This window comes from Ochotona princeps, chromosome 3 (assembly GCF_030435755.1).
Source record: "Ochotona princeps isolate mOchPri1 chromosome 3, mOchPri1.hap1, whole genome shotgun sequence".
Lineage (NCBI taxonomy): Eukaryota > Metazoa > Chordata > Mammalia > Lagomorpha > Ochotonidae > Ochotona > Ochotona princeps.
The window spans coordinates 11,143,495-11,166,871 of NC_080834.1; the positions used below are offsets into that span (position 1 = coordinate 11,143,495).

Below are 23,377 nucleotides of genomic sequence, written 5' to 3' on the forward strand. Positions count from 1 at the left end.
TACCTTACTTCTCCTCCCTGATGAGCCAAACCTTCATGCTCTTTGTGTTAATGGATTTGCTATGACAGGTACCATAGAGCGTAGTTCTTTCTCAGTTGTACCCTTTGCTATCATGGACAACTTAAGAGCTCTCAGTTGAACTCTTTACCACTAATAGATAGCTCATAATCTTTATCAATCCCAACACCTCATTTTTCTCCTGCAATTAAAAACAAAGTCCGCACACTTGTAAGTATATAGTACAAGGCTCCAGCATGATACATGAATGTAATTCATCACATGAACCATGAGAGTACTTGAAAAAGTTCGTGGGAAAACACAATTAAAAGGTGTACAAATAGTTTGGAATCCATGCGTGTTAAGTATCATCTAAAAGTTCATGGAAAACAGATATCATGAAGTAGCTGGTAGATGTGGAGGGTGGCAATGCCCAAGTGCCAGCGCCTGGCTGCAGCTTCCTGCTAACATGGGCCTGTGAGGTCACCCACAGGACAGACCTGAAATGAGACTCTAGCTTTGGCCCTGGCCCAGCCCTGGCTTCCATGGGAACCTGGGGAGTGAAACAACCCATAGGAGCGCTCTGTTCCCTTCTCTTTCTCTGCTTCTCAAGTTTTTAAAATAAGTTCTGTTTTGCTTTTCAGAAAAAAAATCCAGAATTTTAATGCATCGGGATAAGCTTTATTTTCCAGAAACCTTTTGAAGTATGTGTGTCACATGAGTGCATACATAGACACACACACACACACACAATTTTCTTAAAAGCAACTTTTTTTGTAAAGTGAAATATCAGCTTTTGGCACTAATTTTTTAAACTGTTTCTAGAATTAATATTTGGATCAAAATAATTCTCTCAGGGTTTGTGTATAAGCACGACAGTTTCCTTAGCTAGGAGAAATAGTAACCTGTAAATTTGTTAATATTTAATGTAATTTGATGTTAATATTTCCCATGTACATTTCCTTCCCACCTGTCACGTTCCTTCATAGGTTTCCTCACAACCCAAGTCCGTGTTCTGCAGACAAGGCTGTGCTGAACTGAGCCTGTCTACCTGCCCAGTCTGTGAACTACCCACAATAGATCTTTCTGCCCCAGTTGTCTCTTGTATTGGAAATCTCCTCTCTGTGCTTGCTTCATAGGCTACTTATACTACTGTCATAGCTAACTCACCTGCCAGCTCTTCTGAAGGCCTTCTGTTTCTATGCTAACTGTAGGGCCCCCCAGTCCTGGTCTTACTCCTCTCGTTGCCAGTCCTCCAGCTGTTGCATTGCTTTATTATTATTATTATTATTATTATTATTGTTATTATTTGGTTGGCCCGACTGCCTGGCAGTACATATATCATTCTGAGCCCAAGGCCTGTAGCAATACCTGCAGGCTTGGTGTCACAGCGCCACAAAACCCTACTTAATATGAAGCTCTCATGTAGCATGGCCCACTCTGAACTCATCTTACGTCGGCATGCAGTTGCCAGTTTTTCTCTCCCCACTCCTCGTCCCCGACTGTCTTGTTCTGCCTTCTGTAGTGGGAGAGTCCTTCCCAGGAGTTGTTGAACGACTGAGACTTGGCCTGGCACAAGACCAGGAGCCACGCTGAGCAATTATTGGGCCATCTGGTGTGAGCAGGCTGAGGTGGATTGTGACAATGCAAATGCTGACGTCAGGGATGGAAGTAAGGCAATATGAGAAGAAACCATAGGAAAATGCACTTGAACTACAAGTTCAAGTGTTGGGGCTGGCTGCTGTAAGCTAGGGAGCAATGTTTCAGGTGCTTCCCAGGGTCTACGTTATTAGCCCTCGTTTGTGTGGATTCCCGATCATCTCACCATCTGACCTACCCAGAGAAATGACACTGCATAAAAGTGCATGGGGTTTAAATCCCAGCATGAATCAGCTCGAAGCAGGCTGAGTCTGTACCGTGTGTGCAGGTTATCCTGTGGCATCTGATTGTGTGGATCAGCTGTCGATGTGACCTGGAACCCGGAACTTGATGACTGCCCCGGATGTCTCAAGTGTTTTGATGTGCTTCCCCTAATTTGATTATATTTTCATTTTTGCCTCAGATCAATAAACTTGTGAAGGTGACTTTGCGACAAGTTTTAGAACTTTAGATCCCAAAGACCTGTACTTGATTTGGACCTGTTTCAAAACATTCAGGTTTCTTCTTTCTTGGTACTTATTTATTATATTAAACCTTATAAAATTGTAGCTCAAAATAGCATTTGGTATCTTTCAACCTATTATGTAGCACTTGGGAAATATTCTTTGAATCAAGTACACTGAGCAGGGAATATGCAAGTTTTCCTGGAGTGAGTAGGAGGAAGCAGCAGTAAGATGAAAATATATGCATTTCTAAGATTTTTATTCATTTTTATTGGAAAGACAGATTTGCAGAGAGAAAGATCTTCCATCTGCAGGTTCACTCCCCAAGTGGCTGCAAACAGCCAGAGCTGAGCCAATCCAAAGCCAGGAGCCAGCAGCTTTTTTTGGGTCCCTCATGCGGGTGCAGGGACCCAAGCCTTTGGGCCATCCTCAGCCAGCTGGCATGTGAACTGTCACACACGTGGTATCCCAGTGTATACAGGTGAGGAGTTATTTAGCCACTAGGCCATCACAATGGGCCACAAGTGAGAATATTTTAAGCAAGCCACATGCCTGGACCCTGTTGCATTCCGTTCCTGCCCCAGGAGAATGGCTTTACTCGGCCTGAGCTTTGATTATTTTCTTCATTTAGTATCTATCACTGTGTGCACAGCAATAGTATCAAGTACAATCACATCTTCTTAATTCTTTTAATCTGCTTCAAGTATTTATTTTTATCTTCCATTATTATTTAAGGGACAGAGAGACACAGAGGGACACAGATTGAGAACTCTTACACTGATTCACTCCAATTGCCTGCTGAGTGGGCAGCTGGGAACTCCATCCAGGCTTCCAGTGTGGGTGGCTCGTACCCAGTTCCTGCTGCCTCATAGGTTCTGCATTGCTAGGGAGCTGGGATCAGGATTGAAGCAGGATGGCAACTGCAATCCCCGAATATTTGCCCAACTATTTGTTTCCTGGGTGGGACTCACGGGAGAAAAATCTAATATATATCCGAGAACATTGCTTCAGTCATGCTGTGCGCTTATCAGAAGAGAAGATAGCATGGGCTTGCACCATTTCCTGGTTAGAAGTAGGAAAGGGAAAAGCAAAGGACGGAGGTTTCTTGCTTTGTCTGAATGTGAGATGGTCATGTTATTTGGAGTATTGTCCAGAATGGGGAAGGGGACAACACGAAAGCAGTGGTTAGGTTGCCGTGGCATTTGCATTTCCCATGTCTGCCTGCAGTTCAGTTTTTGCTTTGGCCAACTGTTTAGTGCTTGCCTGATTTACAGTTTCACATGGACCATAATCTGACAGTATGGGGAGACTTGGCAAATCCCAGCAAGGCTTTGCAAGTAATTGGGTACGTAACAGAGGTTGAGGGTTTCTGGGACATAGGATGAGAAACAGAGACAGTAGTTAATGGGGTACACTGGTAGCTGTTAGTGTGGAATAACTTTTTCATTGTTTGTATTTTTTGTTGTGAAAAAAATTGGAGTGAGTATTGGTGGATACAGAGAAAGAGGACTGTTGATCTCTAGCAGATATTCTACTTGGATTCAACAATGACCATGACAAGTAACTGATACGTTAGCTTAGTAGCACCTTTAAAATAGTGCTCCATCAATGTATTACTGCTAAAAGTAGAAAGTACTACTGCAAGAGGTAAGTGGTACCACTCTCATATCTATTTCAGAGGGCATTCACTATTCATTCATTTTACTGTGTGTAATGTGTCTAATACATACACGATTTTGACCCACCCACTGCAACCGTTATCATGCTTAAACTTTTTATTATTACGTTTTTTTAAAATACTTGGTTGAAACAATTAAACATTTTTATAGCTGTGATCATTATTTTAATTAATGAGTGAGTTTTACTTGAAAGACACACACACACCACCACCACCACCACCACCCCCCTCCCGTTTGCTACTTCACTCTCCAAATGTATGCATTAGCCAGATCTTGGGGCAGCCTGAATCCAGTCCAGGCCTGGCACCTGAGGGTCAAGAAGCCCATGCCTGAGCCATCAATCCCTGCTGTTTCCCAGAGTGTGGATGAGCAGGAAGTTGGATTGGAGGTGTGGGAGTCAGGACTCCAGTGAGGCACCCCAACATAGGAAAAGGGTGTCTGGAATGGCATCTTGACTGCTTTCCATAGCAGCTGTGATTATTTAAGGATTTTTTGTTGTTTGGATCCCTGACTATCCAGTTTGTCAAGTCTGGCAGACGGAAGGGATACATTTAGACAAGAAGGTCATCTGACCCGCAGAGTGTGTTTTGCTCTTGACACATGTGCTCTGCGAGAGCCACAGTTGAGCACTATGATTTGTAAAGCAACCTAAATATTTGTCATGATTTTTAAATGCCTGATTAATTACTTTGAAATGCAGTGTGGCAGTAGAGAGACTGATTGGTTCTAACTGCTGATTGATTCCCCAAATGTGTACAATGGCCACAACTGAGCCAGGACAAAGCCAGGATGCAGGAGTCTCCTCCTGCATTCCCCACAGTGGTGGCAGGGACTCAGCAATCAGAAGCATCCTTGGTGTCTTGCTGGGTTCACAGTAACGGGAAGTTTGATGAAAGCACACGTGGGATTTGATCCCAGGCGCTCAGTTAGGTGATGTGGGCTTCCTGAGCAGCGATTACGCTGTGGTGCTGAAACAGCTACCCAAGCCCAAGCATTCCTCTGTTAACATTTGCCTTTATTGACCAGGCTCTCACTTCGGGTGATGACCTTGAGCCATTGCGTTTTGGAAGTCCTGTGGTATCCTGGCCTCTGCTTTGGAAACACCCAGTATCTCTGTATTCAGCAACAGCCTTGCTCTCAGCCGTATAGACTGCTGGGTTTCAAAAGCTGTTTGCATACACACAGAGTCCAACTCTGCGGCTCTCAGGAGAGCTGGCAGGGAGAGTAGATCAGTCATGCCAGGGACACAGTTGTCTCTGGTGGCTGAAAAGCACCGTCTTCTGCTCGAGACCATTCTGGGCACAAATGGGCACTTCTTATGACAGGTGTTTCATTAGGCCCAGCAAAAACAACTAAATGTTCATCAGATTCTGCCTGATGGTACTGTGTGTTCAAGACATGTTTTAAATTATTACATGTACTTTAATTTCTAAAAGGGATATTAGATTCAAAGTGCTAACACCCTAGTTATTTGGACAAGTGGTTTCACCTGTCAGTGTCCCAGTTTGCATTTTCTGTAAAGCATTCATCATTGGATTGTTCTGAAGATTGGATGAGGTGTTCCCGCAGTATGGACCTTTTGGTACCGTGTGAGAACTTAGTACGGATGTGCTGCTTGAGTGTAGGAAAACTCAGTACTCCCATTTTTCAAAGGAAGACGTTGAGGCTTGGAAGAGTTCCAGATAACACAGTTTGTTGCTGGCATGCTAGAGCTTGCCCAAGCTCTTGCAAGCTGCAGATGGGCAGAGTCCAGACCTGGACACCAAGTGAATCTGAGCGCTGAGCTCTCAGCTACTGTCATGTTCCTGCCTCCACTCCACCTGGGCTTTCATGTGCTGATACAATCTCTGGTCTCCTCTGGGAAAACTAGGAAGCCCAGTAGCTCCCATCCGATTATAGGGTGTGATGCACCCCAGGCAGCCACTTACCTACTGTCCTCCAGCAGTTGGTAAATATACAATGAATCTATGTAGTTTTGCATATTACACTATCCCCAGGGGGAGGTAGAGAATGGCAACTCTAAGTATTCTAAGAATTTTAAAAGTGGCCGATAAGTGTGTGATTGACTGACTACAGCAGACCTGGTTGAAGGCCCTAGTTCTGCATACCTCTACAGTGCTGCAGCTCAGCTTGCTCGGGTGTAAGATGGGATGATGTGGTTATCTCATTTGACATTGCCTGAAGTTTAAAAAAATAGCCATGAAAATGTATTTTATATATATGCATATATGTATATGTGTGTGTGTGTGTGTGTGTATATATATAAAGCTATCAATGTCGGCTAATTATTGTTTTAGTATTCAGGCTACAGGATAGTTTTTGCCTCCTAGGTCCTTTTTTATTACATTTAGAAGAAACATTTTAAGGAGTTATCCTCCTATCAAAATGATAGGCAGTGTTAGAAATTGTTATATAAGACTGCAGAATCGCTGATAGGAATGACAATGTGATGTGTTACAGTAAATGGAACTTACTTGGTGTTTTTTAAAAAAAATATTTTAGCAGAACTGCTTTTATATTTGGTCGTTAAGGATGTTAATGGAAGAATAGTCTAATGCACAATGTTCTATCCTGCCTTTGATAAGAAAGCAGCCTGCCCTGAAGCAAAAGGTTTCAGGCTGTGTTGTTGGTCTCCCCAGAGTTCTCTGAGTGCTTCCTCTCATCTGGTGCTGGACACAGCAAGGTGCATGGTCAGTGTTCCTGCCCATCCTCTTCAACTGCTGGCAGCTTTATGAACTCCAGCTGACCTCTGCATTGATATTACTGCCAAACTTTCCAGCTAAGATAGTAGCAGGAAGAGGAATTCATCTTCATTTTGCAGAGAAAGAATCAAAGACCGGGACTTTGACCCTGAGTGTTGTCCGCTGTGCGTGTCTAGAGGCGTCAGGCATGGAGACTCAGAGCTTTCCCTGCTCTCCTGCCTTTATCCTGGGCCCTTTCTTGGGCTCTCAGGGACTTCTTTGGGTTTTCCCAGGTTAAGAGTATAGAAAGAATCAAGGGTACTTTGCTCTCTGTTGTTGTAAATTTCCATGGCATTTTCTCAGAGTGCAGAGCTTGGAGGAAGTGAGATGCTAAGATATCAAGGATGGAATAAAACCAGGCAGACTCTCACGGGATGCAAATGCAAGTTAAAACTCTCGGGTTTCATTTAGCTGCCCAATCCTCCCAGCATTCTCAGGTCTGGGAATTTTTTCCCTCCATGTCTCCATGAAACAGAAAGCATGTTCTGAGCTAGTACTGTCTGTATTTTCTATTTCTAGGCTACACCTGTGAGTATGAAGTTCAGCAGTCCGACTCCCCTTGCTCTTGTCCACCTGTAACACTTCCAATATCTGTTTTAGACACAAGTCTCAAGACAGCGATTGGCTGAAGGACTTAGATTGACATTTGCTTGATCTCTAACTGTTGGGACAATTAACCTCAGTGGTCTTTTCCTCACCCAGTATGTAGAGAGCCAAGCTTGTGGCTGGTCACAGTGCTCCACATCGAGGAGAACCACGAAATAAAACTCACTCAAAACATTAATAATGCCTGCCACGAAAGCCGATTCAAGCAGAGAACATGATGTAAAATTCTGTAGTAGATGAATTCTACCCCTGTTCATTAGAAAGTCATTCTCCCTTGGGCTCAGCCAGCTTTTAAAATCTTTAGGCTAACTTGGAAGGGGCAAAATCCCCATGCCACCTTCACGTTTTCCTTCCCGAAGTGAAAGCGGCCCTGGCGGTTGGAGCTTGGAGCACAGCGGAGCTGTTCCCAGCCTGTTTGTCAGCAGCAGAGCAGTTTCTCCGGGCCTTCCCTGACATGTTTGAACATGACTTCAGGAGGAATCTGAATAGGGTGGCCCAGTTCTTTGTGTTATAGTGAAAAAATTGAGGCCTTTTTTTTTTTTTTTTTTTTAAGCTGAGACAGAATTCTCCTACCTTTGGGTCTCATTTTAGGAGAAAATAGTGATGCAAGATTGTGAAGCAAATTTTCAGTAAAATTATAGTAGAGAGCTGATTTGGATAAAAAAGATTTTTTTTTGTAAATTCAAATAAATAAGTGTTTTTTTTTCTTCAAACCATTATAAGGCTCTTTGGATTGGACCCATCTAGTAAGGTAAAGGTGGTTAAAATCTCCATTAAACAGCACTGATTGCCAAAGCACTCTTCCCCCTTTCAATGGCACAACATGCAACATACAGCTTGTGCTGCCTTGTTCCAGGCTGGGCAAGTTCAGAGGCCCCATACAGCCCGTGGTGCCCCCCGGGGAAGACCCCCATTCCACGTGAAGGCAGCATTTGCCTTTCCATTTTCCCCTCAGATTTAACAAGTATTCAATGCGACCTTCTACCAACCATAGCTTTTAAGAAAATGAAGACATTTCCTTTTACCTTTCATCACGGTGGCTGGCTGTCCATTCACTTGAGGTGGGTGTCTGCACGTTGCAACTGGCTGCTCTAAGTAAGAAGAAGCCTTGAGACTAAGGACGGCGGGGGCATGGGAAGGCATAGACAGTAGGCATGTTCTCCTCCTGTGAGGAGAGGCGCTCCCAGCTTCTCTGGAGATGACCCTTCGCGGCTGCTTTCAAATCCTCCTGCTCAGGAATGACTGGAGCAACAGCTTGCTCTCTTGCTTAAGTCAGTGACTCATGTATACTAGCAGGTGAGGTTTGTAGACTGGGGAAGAGCGTTTCCTGAACCTGCAGGAATCAGACGGTGATTCACCTGAAGGGAGTACACAGGGCTGAACCTCACAATAGCAGAAGTCTATTTAAGGAGTGTAGGACAAAGTCTCAGGGTGGGTCTGACGGAACATATCCGGTCTTCGTGTTTTTAGGAGAGCTTCCTGCGGTGCCTTAGAAAATATGTATTCATAATTTTCCTACTAATTCTAGAATGAAAGAATGTATTTCATGACCGATACATTTTTATAAGCGCTTTTCTACATAAAGACTAAAGTTAAAAAGCATTTTTAGTAGTAATTTATGGCTGACCTAAATTCTCGTTCAAGAATCTGAGCAGCTCTGTGTATTTTCACGCATGAATACTCAAAATGATGGGTTCAGTGAATCCACTGAAAGCTGCTCTTGAACCTGGTGCAACAAATCTGTACAATCCAGTGAAATTTTATTTGTATGTTTAGAACTCTCAGATCATCTCCAACACATTTGATATTTTCTAAATATGTAGCATTTACTAAGGAAGTTTCCCTAAGTATAGTCAAAACTTACTATCTTAGATGCAGGTAAATGCAAACCATTTTTGAAGTTAGTTAATGCATAATAGATACTGTGTTTAAATGCTAATAGCTGAGAATGAGAATTGAATTTCTTATATATTACGTTTTCATACACAGAATCAGAAAACTATGTTTTTTATGTTTTGTCCGTTTTGTTTAGGGAGGATTAGTTATGGTGGTTGAATTGTCAGTCCTGAGAACGGCCTCTCAGTAAAAGTTATCCAACTTACACATTCACTTCTATTTGATTTTCTGTGTACTATTGTGTAGTTCTCAGTTGTGCTTTTGAAATCCAGAGCCTTTATATCAATTTTTTCTTCATGCTTCTTAAGTCTTGAACGAGTCTTACTGCCTGCATAATTAACTCAGTTGCAAAAGCATCCATTCAAAGGAAGACCATCCTATGCAACCCCCTTAGAGATCTGTTGTTTGCATATCTATAATAGAGAATGTATTTGGATAAATGCTTATCACTGTCTATCTACCTGTTATTTTAATACCTATATTAGACAAGTTACTGTTTCTGATTGGTTTTTCTGTTGCAGAGAGAGAGGTTGATGTTTACCACCTACTGTTCTATTGTGATGATTCATGATTCCATTCCCTGGTGGTGAGGAGCTTTTAAAAATTTGCTGAGAAAGGGGTGTGTTGTGAAAGGATTGTGGTTGGCTCTTCTAAGCATGTGGAGAGACCTGAAAGTTATTCCTGGATGATGAGGCACCCTGACATTGTACATGTTTGCTTTTAAGGAGGAGAGGAGCTGGTGTTCAGTGCAGTGGACTTGGTGTGGAAAGGGCTTTTCCCTTTCTTTGTAACGCCATCAGTTACACATCCAGTGTTTCCAGTGCTTTGGGTGGCACTGCAAATGAAGTCTGGTCATGAAAATATTAACTTGAGCCAGGCTTTTTGCATGAATCTGAAAGTATATTATGCCCGTCTCAAGCCGGGGCTTGTTAGAGCTGGTGTTACCTAGCATTCAGACAGGGAAGTAGTACACGTTTGGTCACGAACACAGTGTAATGCTTTGATGAAAAGGGCAGCTAACAACCAGCTTGTAAGTTTATGATTGCTCGCATCATCGGAAGGTAAACCTGCATATGTTTTTCTGCTGATTTTTATAGCAAGTTTTATATTGCATAACTCTCCTGGGAGACTTTGTAACAATAATTAGGCTACCACTCCATTGGAAGGTCCTGTTAAATGAAGGACAATTCTTTCAGTAATATTGCTTAGCCATTATGAAACTCAAGTTTTTGTATTTGGGCAGCATTCTGGGCTGTGTGTGTATATGTGTGTTTTTTACCATAACGGGCTTGGGGGGTGGTATTTTATATACTTATTACTTTTTTTAACTAGGGTGATTTTTTTTCCCTAACATGTTTAAAGACATTAAGTCGGCAGATAAATTGAATCAATAGGTTTTCATGTAGATTTGCAAATTATTACCTTTTCACCTTGGCTCAGTCTGTATCTCTCTGCACACCCTGTGCACCACACAGTAAATGGCTGCAGGAGAGTTTCTTAATCTGGACATAGTGGTCTGAGGTCCACACTGGAAGTTTGAAGTCCAACTGGTATGTCTGTGATGGTTTTAGAATGTGGGCCTGTTTCTGATTGCAAAGCCAGGAGGACCAATGTCACTTCCTTTCAGGAATTGGATGACTCTTTCAACTTCTCTAGACTTACTTGTTTTTTTTTTTTTTTTTAATTTATTTATTATTTTTAATTCATTAATTACATTGTATTATGTGACACAATTTCATAGGTACTGGGATTTTAAAGTCAAGATTATTGTTCAGTCCTAGAAATCTGAATGAGGAGTTCTGTGCCCTTATTTTTTTTTTTCTGGCTATATATTCTTAGAGTTTGTTATGTCTTTTAGGAATTTCAGCTAGGTTCCATTACTGATGGAACTTTCTTAGTCCAGAAGAGAGATGTACCCCTGCTTGTCACTTCTTGGTGTAAGCCAGTGGACACATGTGTTGCCGAGGCTCGCCTCGGCCTTCTGGAGGCTTCTCTTTGGCATTCTTTCTTCTTCCTCCTTCCTTTCTTTGTCTTCTCTACTTCAGGATGACCCTGGGCACAGTGCCCTTCTCTAGTGTAGGTAGGCAAAGCATTCATTTTTCTCAAATACTGTAGGCTTGCTACAGGTGAGTCGATTTTTCCTTCAGGGAAAAGTGGTGGCACAGGCCTCTGTAGTCCAGCAGCTGAAACAGAAGTGTTAGTGCAGCGTCATTGTGGTAGTTGATCTGGTTTTGAATACCCATGTGTCTGTTATTAATTAAACAGAGAGAGACAATGTGTGTGTGAGAGAGAGGGAGAGGGAGAGGGAGAGGGAGAGAAAGCACACTTCCTGTTTCTGTTTTGTTCCCCAAATCTACAACAACTGGATCTGAAGAAGGCTGAAGTCAGGGGCCTGAAAGTCAAACGCCTTCCGCATGGATGGCAGTGGGAATCCAAGAACTTCACCTGTTGTTTCCCTGGGTGAACATGAGCAGGAGGGCAGAATGGAAAGTGGAGCCCGAGTTGGAGCACGGGCACTGCAGTATTGGATGCTTTGTGTCCTGCCTGGTGTCTTGACCACTGCACCACACACCCGTCTGCTGTTGGCATTTCAGTGTTGGCAAAACATGCATACAAGGAGGATTGTAGTAAAATCTTTCCCCACATCTCACTGTTTCATCTCTGTCTACAGAAGTCCTTCTAATGGTGGCTTACATCCAGTAGCTGCATACTTGTGCTGAGTATAATTATTACAAACCTTTCATGTTCTTTTGGCATGATTGGTATCTTTTGGGTTCCTGTGCTTGAATTACTGTGTTTAACCTGACATTTGAAATGATTTGTATCTTATTAGGCCTGTTTTACAGAACGTACTTACTCTTCTCTGGTTTGAGAACTTCATTCGTAATGGTCAATTAAAGGAGAGGGGTGGTTAGGACACTGATTTGGGAGATATGCCTGGTTTCCTCTTAATACTGAACAAAGGAGTGCTTCGAGTACTTTTTCTAATCTCACTCCTATAAAGAGGAAATTAACACTCATTTTTTGTTGAAGAAGTTCAGCTCCACAGTTAAGTAAAACAGAAAGAGTAATATGTGTATATGATAAATTTCATACATAGAGCTAGTATGTTTCTAAAATTGTCTGAGATGGCTAGCACTATGCTGCAATTCTGCATACAGGAGGCCCTCTGCCAGCTGTGCTCGGGATGCTATGTTCATCAGTGTGAGTTGTATTTCAGGACTGGCTCAAGCTCACAGGTTAGGTGAGGTGTGGCGTCTAAAAAAAAACAACCCTGGATTACCCATTCTAAATTCAGTTTCCTTTTCTGTTCCTCTCCTTGACTTTTTTCTTTTAACATTTATTTTATTTTTATTAGAATGCCAGATATACAGAGGGGAGGAGAGACAGAGAGGACGATTTTCCTTCTGTTGATTCACTCCCCAGGTGAACAACAGCAGGAGCTGATCCGATTCAAAGTCAGGAGCCAGGAGCTTCTTCCGGGTCTTCCACGCAGGTGCAGGGTCCCAATGCATTGGGCCGTCCTCGACTGCTTTCCCAGGCCACAAGGAGGGAGCTGGATGGGAAGCTGCCAGGATTAGAACTGGCACCCATATGGGATCCCAGTGGGTGCAAGGTGAGAGCTTTAACCACTAGGTTACCTCAACAGGGCCCCTCTTCTTGATCTTTATCTTTGTGTTTACCACTCCTTCCTGTCTTCCCAACTTCTATTCCTGCCATTTTCTCATTGTTCCCAATCCCCCCTCTCTTTGCCACCCCTGGGCCCTTTTTTTTGTATAATCGTTTTTTTATAGAAATCCTAAATACTCTGTACTAGATTTGTATCAGGGAATCCAAAGCCCAGTTAGTGAGTGTGTCTGCGGTGTGGACACACCCAGGTTCTGATGTTGGCTGCTTCCTTGTTCGCCAGGTTACACCCAGCCTTCGAGTGGCCTTTTGGCTGGGTGCTGTTTGGTATGTCGCATGGTCACTGCACACATCACAGTGCGGGACAGAGCTATCGTTCCTATTCTTTCTCTTCTTTTTTTAAAGATTCATTTATTCATTTTGAAAGAGTCACATAGAGAGTGAGAGACACAGAATGATCTTCTGTCCACGGATGTCATTCCTCTGGTGCCCACGTTGGCTAGATTTGGGCCAGGCCCGAGCCAGGAGCTGGGAACTTCAGCAAGGTGTCTCCTGCGGATGCCAGGGGCCCAAACACTTGCCATTATCCACTTTTTTCTCAGGCCAGCAGGGAGCTGTGTTGAATGTGGTGCAGTTAAAACAGGATGCCAGAGTTGGCTTCCTATGGCGTGCAGTGTGATCATCACACACACCACAGTACAGTGTCAAAGGAGGAAGCTTCACGGGCTATGCCACAACACAGATCCCTGCCTTGTGCTTTCACTAACACAGCCGCTCCCCTTCTGGGAAGATAACGCTAACTTCTGCTTCCTGACTTCCCATCCACATAGTGCAGCTTTCCTGTGCTTCCTTCTTACAAATCATCCTTGATGTTAGACTTGCAGACTAATCACATGTGGCCTCTTCAGAGTCTCTTGCCTGTCATCACTTCCTCCTTGAATCTCCTTTCTTCCCTGGTTTCCTAAAATGCTGGACTTGCTCTTTCGCCCCTTCATTCTCCACTCCTAACCATCTCATCCTCATCGCCGTCCCGCAGACACACACTGTGGGTGTCTTCCAGGCAGCTTCCTCTGACGCCTTCCCTGGAGACCTGTGTGCCGTGTGGCCTCTGGGGTTCTGGTCTTGTTCCTCCTCCTCCCCGTGTCTCAGAGTGGGTGACTCCCTCCACTTCCTGTGTGGCTGTTTTCAGATCTAGCATCTGCTCCTCTTGACCCGGCCCACTCACTGCAATGGCCAGATTTCACCTGCTTCCACTGCTTTGTCTGCTGCTGTGTCCCAAATGAATGATCTACATAGTTGTTGACTCCCAGTTGGAGGCAATGTGGAAACCATTGGGAATGCATTTTACTCATCAACCAAATTCCTGTGTTTTACATAGAATTTATCATTTGGAGTGGTCTTGTACTCTAAATATAAAACTGGTTGTCCTGGAAATGTGTCCCGTGGTTACATGAGATGTCCTCCACCCCTTGGCTCTGACTCCCATAGAAAGACTTGGCTCTCTGATCTCCTGGCCTCTTCCTTCAGAATCATTCTGCTGTTAACCCAAGTGATTCTCCTTGACAGCCTAGAGCAGGGGTGGGGGTGGTCCGTGCAGAGGGAATATAAGGCCCACCAGTGGGCCTTTGGCTTTGCCAAAGCAAGCACAGGCCAGACTCGAAATTCAATAAATCAGTTATCAGGCTAATTTTTAAGTTGGTAATTTTTTTGTGGCTTACGGATGAGTTTATAAATATACAAATGGCTCTTGGCAGCAAAAATGTTTCCCTGCCCGCTGGCCTAGAGCATGCAGTTTAGAGCTTTGCAATTCGTCAGTGGCTCAACCATGAATCCAGACCTGCAAATGGCTCTCTGCTTCAATAGCCTGCACGCCTTCTCGAGGCTCCGAGTGTGCCACGGCCTCAGGCCCTGCTGGCCACCTCACTGCACAGGCGCATTACTGCACCCATTGCTGCCTGAGCCCTTCTCAAAGCTGCTTCCTGCCTGAGCTGCAGTGGCTGCTCCTGCACACTGTTCCCTCCTCCCCATTCTGGTTCCAACTCCAGTCTTCTGTGGACACTGCCTCATTTCCCCCATTTGAGGTCGGTTACCTTTTGAGAAGTGTTGTGTTGCAGTGTCCCTGATACCACAGCCACGCCCACTGCTGTCTGTGATCTTCCCCAGGGTGCCACTTATGGAGAGACAAAGGCCCTGTCCCCACTTAGATGACTGACTGAATGAGCTCATTTGTGGCACAAGTGCCCCTACCCCCCAACAAGGTCTCAGGGGCTGGAGTGAGCTCCCAGCTCGCAGAGTGCCAGGAGCCAGGCAGTCAGTGTCAGGAGTCATGCTCCTGAGGTGGCTGAAGCTCCTTCACGCTGAGACCGCTCCTGTCTTGTGGGACCGACGCCTCATCACTCTGCCGGATCTTGATGTCAACCTTTGAGTTGTCTGACAGGATAGCCAGTACCAGGGCAATTTCAGGGCTTGTCTGAGGTCACCTGCTGGGCGGCAGAGCCAACATTGCTCCTGTTTGCTGATTGGGAGGGGGGGGGGGAATGCACCAAGTGAAAAAGTTACATAATCACGTTACACTTGAGTTTTCTGATTTTTTTGTCCACATCAAGGAGTCTGATAATTTATATCTCAGGATTACTGTGAAAGTTAGAGAGGTAAAATACACACACACACACACACAAATGTGTGCAAAGAAATAAAAATAAAAATCCCTTCAAGGGGGCTACAAAGAGCCCTGCAGTAAGTGAGTGTAACTGGTTTGTGTAAGAACCTGGGAGATTCTTGTTAACTTTGGGTCAGGGTTTATTAGTAGGAAGTGCCTGGGCTGGTTGCAGCCCACACAAGATGGTACTGTTTTTATGGGGTCGGGGTTGTGGGTGGCTGCGGAAATTGTTTCAGTAGCAGGAAATAGCTTCTAGGAGTGATGTTCTCTCCTGAGCATGAGAAGGTCGGATGTTGTGAAGACGGTAATTCAGGATGTGGGTCCAGAAGGCCAAGTCGAAATGAGAGCCTCAACCCTGCCGTCTGCCAGCTGAGTGACTCCCTGTGTGTCAGTTACTCTACTCTGCTCTGTTTCAATTGTGTTATCTCCCAAATGGAGATAATGACAGCACTTTACAGGCTCACTGGGATTATTAAATAATGTATTTTTAAAAAAAATTCTCTCTATGCCTGCTCGGCCCATGGTTGATCAGCAAGCAAGGTGTGCTCCCTGTGGCATTAGTACTGCCAGTTTTACCCTGGCTGGGCCCCATTCTTCCCCCATGCCAAAAGTTGCCCTTTACGCTCAATGGGAACCTTGCAGATAGCCACAGCCCTTGCCACTCCCTCTCCTGCCACAGCTGTGCTGCTGCTGTACACGTTGGTTCCCTTTTTGCTGACAACCCTCCTGGGCCTTCAGCCCCAAGGGCATTGTGCCGTGCGCCAGTCCGGTGGAGGAATGGCCTATAAAGAACCGTGCACACGTGTGTGCTTAGTGATGTGTGCTTCATCCTGCCCGTAGCCTCCTTAACTCCTGGAAACTTGTTTGTGGGTCTCGCCCCAGCCCCACTGGGTCAGATGTGCAGCCATCTGCCTTTCCAGAATCCCTCTGGTTGATCCTGGTACTCAAGTTCATACTGCCTATGCTTTGTTCCCTGTCGAAGTCCAAAGCTGAGGGGTGTTTCCCAGCTCTTCGGGTGACTTGCCAAGTTGTCTGTTCCTCTTTAGAGGTACTGTATTTGAACCATGTGCTTCCTTAAATACTAGACACCGTGTGGCTTGGGGATTTCCATCATGGATGATTTTGTTCCGTGACAGTCCACATGAGCTTGGATGGATCAGCTGGCTGGAGGAACATCATTCCTGACAATGACTTGAAGTAGGGAATCCACACTGGAGTTTTCCTTTGTTTCTCAGGAATTCTTCCTGTGTCAGCGCCCCTCCCTGTTCTTTTCTACGTGCGAGTTGTTTAAAAGATCTATCCTGTTTCTGTTTCTCCATTTCAAATAATCATCTCCTAGCTTTGGTTAAATGCTGCTAAATTGTGTTCTGAGCCCACATACTCTATCAAAGCAATAATTGGTTTTATTTTTTTGTCTGTGTATCACAGCTGTGTCAGAGCATCTATATCTGCGCAGATTCCTCAGTTGATGCTTGTGACCAATAACATGGGAAGTTCCTGTGAGTGACTTTAAAATAGTCTCTAACATGCCTCTTGTCATGGTTGTTGGTAAATTATTTTCTTCCACAGATCAGGCAGTTTGTCTTTGACTCTAATGTTATAATGGAATGAAGTACTTGTGTTTTGGAGGCTAATTTGATACTGAAAATTTATCTTGAATCAGCAGACGAAAGAGCTTCTTCTGGCTCTACTCTTCTCTGTATATCTGACTTTCCAATAAAAATAAATACTTTTATATATAGTTAATTTTTAAAAAAGATTTATTTGTTTTTATTGGAAAGTCAGATTTACATACAGCAGAAGAGAGAAAGATTTTCTGTCTGCTGGTTCACTCCCCAATGGCTGGATCTGAGCTGATCTGAAGTCAGGAGCTTCTTCCTGGTCTCCACATGGATGCAGGGTCCCAAGGCTTTGGGCCAATCTCTGCTGATTTCCCAGGCCACAAGCAGGGAGCTGGAAGGGAACTGGAGCAGCTGGGATATGAACCAGCACCAATATGGGATTCTGCCACATGGAAGGAGAGAACTTTAGCCACTAGGCTGCAATGCTGGGCCCAAAAATAAATAAATCTTTTTAAAAATTATCTTGAAAATTGTCTCTGAAAGTATTTCTGCTTCAGCTGCACCCACATGGAGAGGAGATTAAGAATGTTATTAGAGTTGAAACAGTCTTCATGAACTGGCATAGCTTGGTGTTTTGCAAGGAGGGCTTAGCTGCAGCTGCTTATAATACGGGGTTAGTGTCTGCTGATGATTACTGTATGCCACACACCCCCTATAAAAATGGTGATTTGGTTCCTGTCATGGAGAAAGTGAAAATTATACATCCAGAGCTCCTTTGAAGGAATTTTGAGATTGTAGTAAGCTATAATCACAGATCTTACTTAGCCATTCCCCAACAGTGCACAGCCAAAGAACCTTAGGAGGTGCTTTGCCGCGGAAAGCTGCTCGGCAGCAGTCCATGAGCTACCCTTGTTCCGTGATGATCATTCACTAGTGAATCTGAGAAGACTCACTTCCTAAGCTCCTACAAGTGTGTTCTAGGAGAGCGAATGAAGAGACTCTGAGCTTTCAATAAATGTGATTCATCATTTTTTGGGTTTTTTTAGATATATATTTTTTTATTTTGGATTTTTGAATTACGTGTTACAATTTCGTGCAGACTGGGATTTCCCCCGAACTCTCACCCGACGACAGGTTTCCCCATTTTGCTACAGCGGTATAATCCTTCATAAGGAATCATAATTCCATCAGTCTCTTATTTAAGTGTGCCCCAACATTGCTGGTACAGACAAAGTCAGACAGTCCAGCAAACCATTGTCTACACTTGTCCAACAGTTTCATTGGGAATCCAAATCCATCTTTCGTCTAGAAGCAGGGATGCATGTTGCATTATACCCCCTCATCTGGATATGGTAGACCCCAGTACTCCATTATACATTTCCCTAATTGAGAAGCCATGAAACAAGGTCAACCACCAGTATGAGTTAGAACAACAGCCTCAACAACAACAACAGCAGCAAATTACAGCTCCATGAAAAAACATGCCAATGAATAACCAACGCATGGGTGACAAAAAGGAGATACAAAAGTCTCTTGGGAAAACCGATGCCACCGTGTAATCCGTGAGCCAGCCATGAATTCGACATGAGAAAAGAGAGTATTTGAAATAAATAAAACTGAAATAAAAAACATCAAAACACATGGGATGCAGCCAAAACAAAACAAAATAAAAACAGTATGGATCGGATAATTGAAGTTACACTTTCCACGCTGCTTTCCTTACAGAAGAGAAAATAAACTTTCTTTTCTTATTTGAGAAGGGGGTCGGGAGGGAGGGTGGAAAACCAGTGGAGGCAGTATTCATGCTCCGGTTTACTCCCTAAGTACCTGCGACCGTTAGGCCTGGGCAAAGGTCAGTGTCAGGAGCGCAGGACTCCTGGGTCACCGACATGAGTGGCAGAGACCCACCTAGTGCCGTCATCTGCTGCCTCCCGTCATTAAGAAACTGAGTCAGAAGCAGATGAGCTAGACAAAACCCTCCAGCATCTCTGGGTGATTACGCTGTCAATAAAATTACTTCTGTTACTTTTCTAGCACATAAAAATAAAACCTATTAGGTTTATTTCATCAAACATTTCTTGATTACATAATGACATAGTGTCTGCCACTAAAGCATACAACCTTATTAATAGTCAATATATATACACAGGTAATTACAAAGCAATGTGATAGCACAGTAAGCGAATTGTGACAACAGCATGTGAAGGAGTCCTGGGTTTGAGACGGAATGAGGTTGGGCAAGTGAGCTTTCGTGTTGTCACAAAAAAAGTAAGAAGAAAATCATGCACAAATGCGCAGTTCAGCATCCCTAGGGAAGTCTCCAATACGAATGTCAGCAATTACATCTCTGTGTTCCTAGAATGCTGTTACAAGCATCTGTAGTCTGTGGTCTGCGGGGAATAATGTGGAAGCTACCAAGAAAATCATTTCTGTCTTTCAAATGAAGTCAGTAATGCAGACGACCTTATTAGAGAAAGAAGATCTGAAGTCAGGATGGTGGAAGGGGGACATGGGTTGTGGCCAAGGGCTATTTGCTGGATGCCTGCCTTTTCCACCACAATTAGGGTGCTTGCTAAGCAGCGGGAGAATTCAAAGAACAGTTACACTGCTTTCTTGCCATATGATTGTAGACATTTGGGTCCTAAGCAAAATAACCTATTAATGGTGCTCATGCCTCCTACAGTGTGTTGTTATGGCATAAAGAGACTTTGTAGTGATAAGGAGATTATCAGTTGTCCAAGATTGCAGAGGTCTTTCTGAAATCCTTTCTCATCCACAGTCTTTGCTTCCTAACATCCCTTGTCAACCCCTGACTTCTGCTTTTCCTAATGGACTCTGCACATTGGGGTTTTTCTAATTTATTCAAAGTAGAAGTTATTATTTGTGTGTGTGTGCATGGCACCCAAAAGTAGTGGTGTTGTTTCAGTGATGTACATAAAAACGACATGAGGAGATGCCCGGATGGAGGACTTCTAGGACTACATGTTTCCCCTGACTCAGTAATGTTAAGTGAATGCTCTGAGAAAGACGACCTCTGGTGGTCATGTACTTTCTCATTCTCTTGCTAAGAGTTTATTCCGGCTACATGGAGTTAGACTTATATGATCTTTTCCTGTGGACCTGGAAAATGAAAACATTCACTCTGTCTTTTCTTTCTGAAAATTTTATTTCAAAAACCATTTTTTAAAGTGCATCAATAAATACAAGTTAGCCACATGTCAAGTTGTCAGGCTAGAATTACGTCGTCTGTGTGACTACTGTGAGTCTCTTGGTTTGAGCCTGAAGTTCTTCTCCCTCTCATACATGATAGCCTGTCAGTGAATTTTTTACACAAGAATATATATATTAAGGGATCCATACAGATGTTCATAGCTGCCAAGAAGAGAGTTGCCTCTTTTGCAATATACAGTTGGTTTTGTAACCTGCAGTCCATTTTGCTGTTGGTTTGACTTTGAGTATAGGGCACTCTTGCAAAATGAAACGGAGCGAAACAAACAAAGAAGACAGCAATGATGACAAATACTTTACCTTCTAGCCTCTTCTTGCTTTTGCTGTCTTTGCTTTGGGACTTCCTGTAAGAGCGGTAGACCTTTTGTGCGATCACCACATAAAACAGGAGCATCAGGACAAAAACAGTCCAGAAAACCAGCTGGGAAATGTCATTTACCACTTGGTGCCATTTCAGTCCCCAGGGACCCTTGAGGGAGGCACACTTCTTCACCGAGGACGGTGTGGCTTCCTTGTTGCTCAGGATCATATTTGGCAAGGAGAGGAAGAACCAAAGGGACCAGATGAAGACGGAGACTGCTTTCGCAAAACTTGTCTTTTTCAGGAAAACAGTCCTGAAAGGTCTGATGATCTTGAGGCATCTGTCAAAGGCAATGAGGCCCAGCAGCATGATGCCCACGTACATGGACTCGTAGAGGATCACAGCAGAGAAGCGGCACACGAAGGCCCTGAGCTGCCAGGGTGCCAGGTGGGAGTCGGAGAGGATTTTGAAAGGAAGCATGAGGGTCATTATCAGGTCGGCCACCAGTGTGTTCTTGAGGTAGACAATGAAGGTGGAGGAGCTGGGGACGTGGCAAAACACCCACAGGGCCACGGTGTTGAGCAGGATGCTGGTGAAGAACAGCCCCGTGTAGAGGATGGGGAACAGCAGCTGTGCTATCCGAGTGTCTCGGGGACACGGCTCAGACACGTTGAAGCCTTGCCCGGACGTGGCGTTCATTCCGAGGATTCCCAACGCTGGCTGTTAGAAATAATCACGTACGCACACATAAAGAAAAGGATGTGTAAAATGCTATCATCTAGAAACACACTTTAGGTTTGTAGCACATTCATACCTGTATTTTTGGAACCTATCCTACAGATCTTCTGCAGAGGCACAAGCTCCTGGGCAGAAGTCTTAATGCACATACTCCATTTGGGTTCCTATAACAGTGCCAAAGCTTTCATGCCCTCATGAAATCCAGTCATCAGGTTCTATTTCATTCACCACAGTAACACAAAGCTCCACTTAAGAAACTATTCTTGTCCTATTGCTCTACATTATGCAGTTCCGTATGCCCGTCATCCTTTTTCCTAAGCATTTTCCACCTTTTATAAGCAAGCCCACTCATAGCAGAAATTGAACTTCACCTTTGTTGGCGTCCTGGGTCTGTGTCTTCTGATGATGGCAGTTATTAGTGCAGCCCTCGAAGAAAGTGTGAAGCAAGCACTCTGTTTCCTTATACTGCCTGTCCTTCCTCTTTTTCCTTCATGTTATGTGGTCCAGAGGAACCTCTTCCTTTTCAGACTTTTCATCGAATTTGCTAATGTGCCTGTTTAGTTCAAGCTTAACCTATTTTTATAGTCTAGTATACATGAGTTTATTTTTTTGACCTACAAGTTCAATGAACATTAAAAAAAAAAGCTGTATTTATTTGAAGGACAATACACCAGTGAGATAGGAGAGGCAGTGAGTGGTGCAGTTGTTCTGCAATTTCACTCACCAAATGACCTCAGTAGCTGGGCTGGACTCTGCTCAAGCCAGGAGCCATGAACTCAGTCCTGGTCTCTCATTTCCGAGCCCCTATATCTGGGCCATCACCCACTGGCATCCTAGATGCCTTAGCAGGAGGCTGGAACCGAAGCAGAGCAGCTGGAATTGAACCATTGAACATACGAATTAATGGTATTACAAGTGGTAGTTTAACTCATTTTACTACATTATGATCCCTCAATGAATTTTTGAATTTTTGGAATATGTCCTCTGTATGACGATGAAGAAAACAGCTCCAAATCAATCAACTCAAGTTCCAAAACCAAATGAAATCATGCTCTTCTTCCTTGTAGACTGAATTTTCTAGAGGTATGTCCTTGGGGGAGAGTGTGTTTATTTCTGAAGTCCTCTGTCTTTATGATTGCTCATGTAGCCTCTGAGGGATACCATAACATATTTTCTAAGTGGCTAGGGTTGTTGTGAAATACAGATTTGTGGGGTTAGACTCCTAGGCTCACCAATCACTTGGTATGAGATTATAGACGAGGGATTGACAGCCCTGTGTCACAGTGGTGGGTTTGAGAATATGTTCCACCTCCTAGTTGCTGGGAGAATGAGCAGTAGAAAATGTTCTCACTGCTATGGGCAGTAAATTTTCAGGTTTGCATTAAAATGTTACACTGTTTCACTGTAAGATACACATTTTTGGAATTTTTTTGTGTTGTATTTGTAGTGAAAATGGCTTCAGGAATTTCACCAATTGGCCACTTGGTTAAAGTCTACGAGATCTTTTTTTTCCCTTAAAATCTCATCAAGTAGAAAGTTAATGTCCTTGACAGAAATGCTGGCTAGGGAGATAAAGGGAATGAGGGGATCAGGAGGTCTCATAGGGGGCGTGGATTTCTCCCTGGAAAGTTGTACGTGCTGTTTCTCACTACTTTCTACTAAGATTTGGACTGTGTGACTGATTGATGTGAAATATTGGCATGATTTGTCTTGAAATTTTATGTTCTCCAGGCTTATACAATACTTGAAGATTTGGGTTGGCACTGCCCCAGTGGTGGCAAGCTTTGAAAACTGTTTGACTCCAATTGATGTCTAGGAGTGCAGATTATTATTATTAATGTCCTGGAGTATAATATTAACATATGTTTTTATGTTTTGTAAAGATTGATAGGCAAAATGGCAGAAAGAAGGAGAGAAGAGGAAAGTCCAAGAAAATCTATTTTCCAGCCCAGGATTCACCTTCAAAATAGGCAAGCCTGGGCCAGGCAGAGCCAGGAGCCAGAGTTTCTGCCAGGTCTCCCCCCGGTGCAGCAGGAGCCCCAGCCTGTGTTGGCCAAGATGCACAGCCTTCCAGGTTCATCGGCATGTAACTGGATTGAAAGCAGAACAGCCAGGACTCACAGTTCCTCTGATATGAGATGTTGCCATCATAGGGTGCAGCTTAACCTAAAATGCCACAGTGCCAGCCACCAACATATAGTGAAACCAAAACTTTCAAATAGAGGTGTTTAGCCAATATAT

At 43.8% G+C, this 23,377-nt stretch overlaps 2 protein-coding genes across 5 annotated transcripts in view; one reads left to right on the forward strand and one right to left on the reverse strand.

Moving 5' to 3' along the window:
* The window catches only part of MED12L (mediator complex subunit 12L), a 327,308-nt gene that overhangs the window by 211,778 nt on the left and 92,153 nt on the right, over positions 1–23,377 (forward strand). The gene's annotated exons all lie outside the window — the stretch shown is intronic.
* P2RY13 (purinergic receptor P2Y13) lies at positions 20,054–21,583 on the reverse strand. The gene is made up of 2 exons (XM_012931178.3): positions 21,508–21,583; positions 20,054–21,118 (listed from the first exon to the last, which is right to left on the reverse strand). The coding sequence occupies exon 2, from the start codon at positions 21,095–21,097 to the stop codon at positions 20,096–20,098; it is 1,002 nt and encodes a 333-aa protein (XP_012786632.2). The 5' UTR covers positions 21,098–21,118; positions 21,508–21,583; the 3' UTR covers positions 20,054–20,095.